Here is a 10598-nt window from a genome sequence, read left to right as displayed (position 1 = left end):
GCAGCTGGGGTGGAAGGAAAATAGGGTGCCTGATGGAAAAGACCAGTAAATATTGAAGGAAATCAACTAAAACCAAACCAAGAGGAAACCTCTAGCACAAAGGGCATGGATTAGCGGACCACAGTCTGGATCCGGACCCACTTGCTGGCTGATCTGGACCCAACCTGATTTAAAACATTTATAAATTACCCTATTTTGTCCAATAGCAGTGTCTAATTTCACTTGCACCACTACTTCTATTTGTACGTTAAAGCCCTCCAGAGCGTCCGGTACCAGGTTGCACGTGATACAAATTAGCCAATGAGCTGCTCACAGTCTGGGTTGCTGCTGCTGCTACTTTTAGACTCAGCGGGCAAACCTGTGACAAGCCGGGCGATGGGAAAGAAGGAGAAGACATTGAGAAAAATAGAGCAGAGAAAGTGTGGACTGCTGGAAGAACTGCTGTGAACTGGTGAAATAAAAGTGAAATGGCGTGCTCAAAGATGATCCTGCACATTTTGAATATGTTTGGCTCAACCTGCTGCTGTGAAGCAGGATTCTCCACCATAAACAGAATCAAAAATAAATATGGACCCAGGCTCAAAATGAGCACTTTGATATGTGCTTGAGAATGGCTTAGTCTCGATTCAAACCCGGGTTTAAAGCCTTGCAGGGCAGCCCAAAGCCCACTGCTCTCATTAAGACAGAAAAAAGAAAGAAAAAAGAACAAATTGTCAGTTCAGGTGTTTTATGAAATATATTAATCAGGAAACTGTCTATATACCACAATGAACGATTGTTGTTCTCTACTCAAAAAAACACCTTAGATTTTTAAATGGAAAAATGTTCTATATTTTTAAATATATTTTTGATTTACAAAGTCGATGTATAACATGGATGCATAAACACCTAATTTTATTTCAGTGTTAAATTCTGTTTAAAGTAACAGATTATATTTAAAAATGTCTGGTTGTTGATTTTCTTTATTCGGACCCCATTGATTTTTAATTGGTTACCCCTGCTCCAGAAGAATGCGACTTAACGGGCTGAATAAACAATAATTAGAAAGGTATTAAAACTATATGACAACTTGTTTCCATTTTAAAATCACATACTATATGTTGCTGTCTATTAAAATCAATTAAACATTGATATTTGTGGTTGGGACATGGAAAAGAAGAAGCAGTGGTTACATAGACGAAATTTTGATATCAGAAGTTGGNTCTATTAAAATCAATTAAACATTGATATTTGTGGTTGGGACATGGAAAAGAAGAAGCAGTGGTTACATAGACGAAATTTTGATATCAGAAGTTGGGGGGGATACAGCTATTTTTTTAATGTAACTAACTTCAGCGTTTTTCACCATCCATTCACAGACCTGCTTCAGTGGTGCATCAGATACTTGCAAAGTGAGCTTCTCAGGAGTGACAGCAGTGACAGGCAATCACACAAAATAAGACAGTGGGCCAATCAGGAGCTTGTGGGTGGTCTGAACTCAGGGAAGCGGGCTGCTTAATCTGCAGTTTTCCATTTGGTCCTAGTGCTCAACAATATACTGTAGCTGTCAAGATTTGGTTGTGGTTTGAGGACCCAAATGCAGAGGCAGGGAGGCAGAGGTGAGTTTATTGTAAATTTAATAAAAAGGTCAACAGACAACTGAGGCAGAAATCCCAAAATCAAACATGAAAAACGTAAAACAAACCAGAAACCATGGAGACTTCAAAGGAAAACCATCACGACGAGGAAGACACAGTAAGACGGAGTTGGAAGAAGTTAGACGAGGAACCAGCACTGAGGAACTACACTAACAGATTATTTATGGCTAACTGAACAAAGAGAGAACTAACGAGCAGATTGGGAGCAGGTGTGAACAGAGCAGTCTAAGGAGCTACGGAAAAAGGAGACCAACCCAAGAGGGCAACACAACAAAATAAGAATTAAACCAATAAAACTAGAAGACAAGCAAGACAAATGGGAGGAAATATGTACTGCAGCACATCAAGTCACTAACTCTAATACATGGTGAGAATTTAGGTGGAACATAATAATACGTTTCTTTAGGACACCAGCGGTCATATCTAAAATGGGGTCCATATACTCAGATAAATGCTGGAGAAGTTGTGGGTCACACATCGGCAACCATACTCATATATTTTGGACATGTCCTAAATTGAGAAAATTGTGGGACGAGATATTCAAGGCCCTTAGAAAAGTATTTCAGAAAACCTTTAACAAAGACCCTGAGGTGGTACTTTTTGGATTATTACGAAAACACGTTACTGGAAGAGGAATAAAAAAACCTTCCACAAATATTACTAATTGCAGCTCTTAAATGCATCACAGTTAAATGGTTGAAGCCTGACCCGCCAATATACAAAATGGGAATTGAAAAGGTCTGGGAAATCTATCATATTGAACAAATAACTTATTGCCTGAGGCTTCAAAAACACATATTTGTTAATAGGTGGAAACTGGCCATGACCATATTAATGCAGTAAAACTTATTTTTTCATTTTTTATTTTATTACGGTAAAATTTTTTTCTTTCTTTCATTGTATTCTATTTCATTTCTATTGTACTTTTTTATCTTTACTTATTATTTTCTATTAAATTTTTGTTATTTCCATTGGTGCTGCTTATTTAATTACTAACTACATTTATGTTTGTAAGTACTTATATTTAACCATGTGACCTACTTCACTTGTAAGCCTAACTTGTTGTATATACTTTTTAAGTTTTGTTATTTTTTAAGTACACCGTTTAGAGCAGCAGCCTGATTATGGGCTTGTATGTATATGTCTGTGTAAGGTGCAAAAATTTAAATAAAAATTAAATTAAAAAAAAAACACTAGAAGACATGGAGCAAAGTTTAACTGAATACTCAAAAGAAAACATAACAGAACCAAGACTGTGACAGAAGCGTAACATTGTTTTTGGATAGTTAAACGTGCAGGGGACCAAAACGGACATTTGAAAAAGTTCAGTTGACATGCCCCCCCAAAAAATTACGTTCATTAGTGGTTATTCATTTGTAAACCAGAGAACACCCCCTTCACACAGTTTGATGTAAACCCGTCCATCATTTCTCCTNCGGACATTTGAAAAAGTTCAGTTGACATGCCCCCCCAAAAAATTACGTTCATTAGTGGTTATTCATTTGTAAACCAGAGAACACCCCCTTCACACAGTTTGATGTAAACCCGTCCATCATTTCTCCTGCAGCCTGTCAAAACCAACAAATAAAAGTTTAACCTGAGGATTTATGTTGTAGTGACATCTTGTGCTGCATTCAGTCTATTCTGGTTTGAGAAAGGTTTGGTTTGCTTTTTTACCATGGAGTACAATGAACCCTCCCAAAGCAACATGGCAGGTGTTCTGTGGTGTTTCGTTTTTGTGGTATAATCTGTTTCTTGTAGGTGCTTTGATAAGTTACAGTGAGCTAACAATAACCAGCCTGCATAGAGCCATAATCTAACAGACACAGTTTTTCGAATAAACTATATAAAGTATTGTCTCCAACTTTAGGATGATGTGTGCATCAACTTCACAAGCTACTCCATAAACAGATACAGGGAGAACTTTGTCAGAGATGAAGGACTCAGTCGGAAAATGATAAAGAAAATTGTGTTTTACTGTAAAAAACAAATCAGCAATTTTTTTCTTTTGTGTGTTTTTATCAATTTGATAGCTGTCGGGCCTTAGCATATACGTCAACAGCTTGAACAAGAGAAGATTCAGAATTAAATGGATATCATCATCAAGACGCTGAGATGCCCTCACTCCACCCTAAAGCACAACTGCCTGCCATATTTTCCCCATCAACACACTGCCAGCGCCTGCTTTGAGATATTCGACTTGGATGTGCTGATGTTAGCAGCTCAAACCATGGCTGCAGGAGGTGAGATGTAGACAACTCAGTTTGTTGTTAAACCTGCAATTCATTTAGCCAAGTTTATGCCTTTAGATTCATCTGTCAGAAGTCTAGATCTGCTCGCCTTACGAACAGATTAAAACATTTACTGAAGGTTTCTGTCCATTGAGGTTCACTTTAACTTAAAGGGGACCCATGATTTCTCTTACTATTTCTTTAACCCTTTAAAGCCTAGAACATTAAGTAATTGACAGGAAATTCATTTTTTGTTTTAGAGTTGTCATTGAACTTCCTGAAAAATGAAGGTTAAATGAGATTATCTTTGCATCAAATTTGAAACACCGGACATTTCTGTCTAATATTTAATGTGTTTTCTGTTCACTACACATGTCTGATTGGGTGAATCTGTTTTCAAGAACAAAAATATTGCACTCATGATGCAGAGCTCTCAAAAGCTTATGTATCAAATGTGAAATGTTGAAATATATCTTTAAAGGGTTAATGGTTGAATTTTTGGTTTAGAATGAATGTCCTTGTGAAAAAAATATATAAAAAAAGAAAGTCAGCAAAAGAAAGGAGAGGCGTTAACTTGTCCATCTTATCTTACAGATGGCACTCTATCCAGGAATTTATAAGCCCTCTATTGTCCGTCTTAACTGCTCTATGATCCAGAGCATAATTGCTTTTTATATCAGATGTAATATAAACATGCTAAAAGTCCAACTCCTAATGGATGCCCCTAAAAATAATAACAAGTATTGTAAAAATGTGGATTTAAATTCAGATTTATTCCACAGCGGTGTGAAAGTCTCACCACCAATTACCAAAAAAGTTTGATAGCAGATGCGTCAGGGGTTGCTTAACCTGTTCAATGTATTTAAGTTTTAGTGGGCAATCACATTTTATATGGAGACAGTGTGTTTTGCATTTTTGTTACACTTAATAACAATAACTGTAATTTATAAATGGTACAGAGATAATTTATTAATGATTAACGGAACATTTATAACATGCATGTAAACCATTTGTAAAATGTAAACCATGTATATAGTTATCAAGCCCACTGATGTTAAGGTTGGAGTAATTCCAACATGCTGAATTAAAAATAAAAGGGATAATTCAACATAGCAGGACAATATGATCTGTTTGCCTTTAAGAAATGGTTTAGATGCAGTTTATAAATTATTATCAAATATTAATGAACAATCTGTTATTCATTTAAAATGTTCTCTTTAACCATTTATACATGATGGTGATGATAGTTGTTGGAAAGTGTTAACATTTTTTCTTTCCTAAAAATTAGGGTCATTTGAAAGCGGATTGTTATACAATATTAAATTAGATTATAAAAGTTGGTTTGATGATCTGGGATATTAAATCAGAAAAAAGAACAAAAATATTCAAACTGGAAGGAAGAAACAGAAAAAAAATGAATAAAGTGGAACTTTAAAAGGCTGTGAACCCTTAATGCCCTATTTACGATTTTCCAGCAAGCAAGGTTCAGAAGTAACGTTCATTAAAGTGTGTTTCTGCATGTCCAGGTGAATCACTCCCTGAGTTTCTCCACTGACTCTGAGCTAAACCTGGAGGTAAAGGAAGCGCTGCTGTACAACAACCCGGCTCTCTTCAACCTCGGCGCCTGTGACCGTCACACCATGGCGGAGAGATGCAGGGTGAAGGACAGGCTGCAGCAAAACCTCCCCACTGAGGCCAGGTGAGGAAATGAGGTGTGGAGTTTGCCTTCAAGGTCACAGCAAGACACACACACACATATATATCATTGTAGGTCTGCATTGGACACACAGGTAGCAGAGGCATGTTAATGCACACATTTATGTTGACCACCAGGAGAGAGGAGCTGCGACAGTGCAAGGCAGCCATAGTGGAACAGATGGAGGAGTATGAAGCCAAACACCTATGGGGGGGGTGAAACAGATCTACCTCACAGGTGCTTCCAACACAGCAGCTCGCTCTTCCAGAATATGGCTGCATCCAAGGCCAGGGGGGGAGTGTGCTTGGCGGGTGGAACGTTTGGACGACAAGAGGTAGTCCAGTTAGAGGTCAGAAGTTCAGAGCAGAAAAAGAGGAAAGCTTAAATCATTCATGTAGAATAATATGCTGACAGTGGATCTAAAAGTCTATACCCCAGGTAAAATAATGGCAATAATAAATGTGGCATATACATTATCCAGTATGTAAGTTGAGAAACAATTAAAATGTATTTTAAATCTATAGCTACATGCAAAAAAATCTGCAAACCTGGTTGCATCAGTTCAGTGGTGGTTATTTAATGAATGACACCCAGGAAGCACCCTGCCTATTCACTCATTTATTTACTCATTCGTTTGCAGTTCTAGATCTAATAGATGGAGCTTTTTGTATTCCTCAATGGAGGAAGGCTGAAAACATAATTCACAAAAAAAGAGTAAAGGATTAAAATTTAAACCCCTGTCTTTTTAGCAGACTGTGATCTATTGGTTGATTTATTCAAGCAAGGCCTCAAACCTTAGTGTCGCAATTCAACAAATAAATACCTTTGAAATAATTATTCAAATGAATCATGAATTTATTAAAACTGTAAATAGCTACAGAATGTATTTTAATAAATATATAATTTGTTTAATGTAGTGATTTAATTTATGTAAATATATTTATTTCATGATTTAATAAATTATTCAATGTTCCTATGCTGAAGCACACCATGAATAGATTTAACTGTCACAGATTCATCAAGGTCAAGAGGCGGGACTATGGCTGCTCCCTAGAAACCTCATCTTCTCATTGGCTGCCTCTCACCAATGAAGATAAAATGTCTTCATCCTGGTTTTCTTTTACTCTAAAGTTGATATTATCGCACAAAGAGGCAGAAATACTTTTTACAATCTGTTAATGTTTATTTAAAGCACATTAGATGAAAATCTGAAATATATCTGGAATATATCTTGAGTTGAAGATGATGAAGATTCTCAGTCATCCAGGTCATAGTCATTCCAAAAAAGTTATAAAACAATCAGACATAAATACAAATCCACACCTTAGTAATGGGAAGTCTTCAATGACTCCCATTACAGTTTTTTTTTATTCAATTTGCATGTTTTCTAAGGCATAATAAGGCCACCCTATAAGCCTGGAACTCAACACCACTCCAGACATTTTGAATTAAGAAAGCTTTCAGGCTGGAAAGTGAAACGTCTTCAAACTTGGGAAAAAAAATAAAATAAAACTAGAGTGGTTTGATTCGTTTTACTTTTTTGAAAAAGTATCATGAGAGAGCTTGCTGTGGTATGAGGGAAGCTGCTGGAGACTTCAGCAGAATCAAAGTTAGCCCCGCCCACTAATTAATAACGCTAATTAACACCTGCTCATGCTCTCTAATTGATATTCTAAAGGTCAAAGTAGCTGTATTTGCTTACCCACTTTGCCTAAATAAAGGCCAACATCTTTTAGAAGATTATTTTCTTCTTTTCTTGCGGAAAGATTAACTTTGGGGTGAAAGAAAACAGGAAAGAAACAGTCAATCACATCTCAGGGTTTCTAAGGAAGCAGCCTTAGTCCCGCCTCCTTGACTTTAATGGATGTGTGACAGTTTAAATGAATCAATATTTCCCTTCAGCAGGAACATAAAATAATTTATTTAATCATGAAATAATTATGCTCCCTTTTTAAATGAAATCAATATATCTAACTGAGGCCCATATATTTGATTATATGTTTATTAAAGTTTTTTTTGTCTGTTTAGATAAATGAACAACACATATAAGTAATAATTTCATATGTTATATATATATATTTAATGTTTTGTGGCACTATTAATCCTCCATACATTTAATGTCTGAGGTCTTGCTTTGTAATTTGCACCATCTTAAAAATCTTTTGGGATAATGGCAGATTCTTAGATATTCTCTGAAAATACCACAATCTTGGTGTGAAGATGATTCCATACCAAATAAACTCCATATTGCTTGAGTTCCAGTGTGAACTCTCCACATTCAGAGATGGTTTGTGGTGTGATCTTGTCTCTTTGTGTCGTTCCACCATGTTCTCTCACAAGGGCATCAACAATGTAGACGACCTGCAGGGGCAGAGGCCAGGCTGATGGCCTCCATGCCCCGCTGCATTAATGCAGTAATTTCTTCAAGGGGGACACTAACCAAAACATTGAAATTAACCAACAATTAAACCAATAAATTCCTTTCTATGATTATTTTTATCTTATATTTCGAGAAATCAAATGTTTGCTTTCCATTAGCTGTGAGTTAAAATATTAAAATCGGTGCAAGTAATGCTGCATATCAATCTGATTATAATGAAGTTGCATGAATTTGACTTTAAATTAATCATGAACAGTAAAACTTTTGGTGATTTTCTAATTGAACTGAAATGCACCCCTTAATTCAAGCTGCTTTTTAAAAGGTGCATAAAACAAAAATACTGTTTTATATAAAGTTTCTTTTTTCCTTTGACACTCAGATGACTATATGAGATAGAATTTATCTTTATTAAATAAATATTTTAAATTTATAATAAATTACAATTCATTCAGACAATGTATAAAGTTAGTGTCTGTTTTCAGGCAGCAGATGCAGGAGCTGTCTGAAGGAACGGGACGTGAAGGCTAGGAGAAGGAGGGAGTTGAAGCGGTAGACAGTAGGAAAGAGGGTCAAACAGCAAACTTCCCTCTGACCTGCTGTCTTCCTGTCTGTCCATTGATGAAGCTCAGGTGCAGTGTCCACACAGGACCACAGGAGGGCCCCACACAGCTAAATCCTGAGATGAATGGCTCATCTCTTGGCTGACCCCTCAGAGTTGATGCTCACTCACCAAATTTACATAAAAGAGAGGTGCCATTGTGCATATTTATAAATATTTTTATTGGATATATCCATTTGAAATAAAGGTTTTACTTTCATTGAATAACAAACAGAGACTCTGATGCTTCTAAATGTTTATAAATCATAAATACAGACCAAGACAAAACAAACAAATTAGATCAAACATTTATGTGTCTCTGCAGTCCCCCTCTTTTTTGAGTTCTTTTGGGTTCAGAAGCTGCAGATATGCAGGAGGAGGAGGTGAATGAGGACCGGCTCCACTCTCTGCTGCAGAGAAAGAAGCTAGTGGAGGGCCTGAACCGGACAGAGGGAGCGGGGGTCTTAAGTGGACGCCACCACCGAAGTGAAGATCAAAGAAAAGACCTTTGTTGAGTTGTGACTTCTTTTGTTCCAGGAGGATTTCCTGACACGGTTCTTTTAGGGAACAATGCAGCAGACAACAGCAGAGAACACAGCAGGCTATTAAATGGTCACCTCCAGGATTATTCATAGTCTGCAAACTTTTCTGTTGCAGTGGAAAACTGCAATGAATTTTACTGTGCTACACAAAGTGATGCTTGCTAAAAATCTAATTAAAAATCTGTTTTTATTTTTTCTTATTGTGACAGCTTTGCCATGTGGTAGCCTATTAAAAAAAACAACTTTATTCATTTTAAAGACACAATAAACTCATCCTCCTTTAATCTAATAATCCTAATAAAATCTACTGCAAATGTAGAAGACTCCCTCTGTATGCTCATCAAAGAAGAATGTCAAAAAGAAAATTAATCTTGAAGAAATAACTATATAAAATCCAGTTTGCTTTTTCCCAGAAAAAAGGTGGAAAAGGCAGGAGACTGGGGCAGAGGTTTACCTTTCTACCAGCCAGAGCTGCAGAATACAACGGCCCGATTAAAGCAAAGGAAATGTGAACTTGTTAGGCAAATATTTTAGCTTCTATTTCTGCAAAAGCAGCTTTAATTACAAAAAAGGTAGTTCAGCAAAGCACTGACTCTGGGAAGAATACGAAGATACATGACACTTTTGTATTTTTACCTGCATTTATGATTCCAAGTCATTTGCTTCCAGTTTCATGTTGGAACTAATAATTTAAATCCAATATAATTCATTACATTTCCATGATCATGATGTGACAAAAAAGAAAAAAGCTGAAGCTGACAACCATCTAAAATATGACCAGCTTTAAAAGAAAAACATATTTAAAGGGGGACTGTTATTACTGCTCTAATTAGTCAATCTGTATTTTTGTGCAATTTTATTGGAAAAACAACAAAGTATTCTTTTTTGGGCTCATTTTAATTCCAACAACATGTAGCTGCTGGAATTATCATAATTTAATAAAAATAGCAATAAGAACATATGTCACATTAAGAGTGGAAAATAAAAAATAATAATCTGGTAAAGAAGAGGATGATGTTTATTCCTGTTTCCTCAGATAATCCCTAATTTTTCACAGTAAAATTCCACCTGAATTAGTACACAAAAAATATATAAAATAATTTCATTGTTATACAGATGTTTCACTGATCAGTTCTTTTTTTTTTTACCCATTTATATTTCTATAACTTAAACCCTTGATTCAGGCAAATTTGACATTTGATGCTGCAGGATTTTGGGTGTGCAAAGAAGACATTGCTGAAAATCAAAATAACTGTGACATTTTGCTCACTCTGAACATTCTTCACTCTGCTTAAAAATCCTTGTGACATAATCAAGATGCAATTGTGATTGTTTTGCTGCATCAGCCCCACTGCTGTGTGTGATTCAGCAGCAGTTGCCCAGCCTCACCTTGCAGCAGAGGAGCCTGAACCAGACCTGCAGCCGGAAGCTGGGAGACACAGCAGGATGGGAGAAAGATGCACAACCTGCAACATCAAACTGGGACCAGGTCCAGTTAGAGACCAGCACCAACT

At 36.4% G+C, this 10598-nt stretch overlaps 1 protein-coding gene across 1 annotated transcript in view; it reads left to right on the top strand.

Moving 5' to 3' along the window:
* Positions 1–10598, top strand: part of ttll6 (tubulin tyrosine ligase like 6) — a 17192-nt gene that overhangs the window by 5996 nt on the left and 598 nt on the right. The window contains 10 exon segments of the mRNA XM_015389087.1: positions 3229–3348; positions 3508–3606; positions 3700–3851; positions 3853–3880; positions 5395–5567; positions 5702–5779; positions 8434–8520; positions 8569–8573; positions 8885–9052; positions 10431–10573. Coding sequence (XP_015244573.1) covers positions 3229–3348; positions 3508–3606; positions 3700–3851; positions 3853–3880; positions 5395–5567; positions 5702–5779; positions 8434–8520; positions 8569–8573; positions 8885–9052; positions 10431–10573 — 1053 coding nt within the window.

Source organism: Cyprinodon variegatus, unplaced genomic scaffold (genome assembly GCF_000732505.1).
Source record: "Cyprinodon variegatus isolate N-32 unplaced genomic scaffold, C_variegatus-1.0 Scaffold447, whole genome shotgun sequence".
Classification (NCBI taxonomy): domain Eukaryota; kingdom Metazoa; phylum Chordata; class Actinopteri; order Cyprinodontiformes; family Cyprinodontidae; genus Cyprinodon; species Cyprinodon variegatus.
This window is presented reverse-complemented; position numbering and strand designations above follow the sequence as displayed.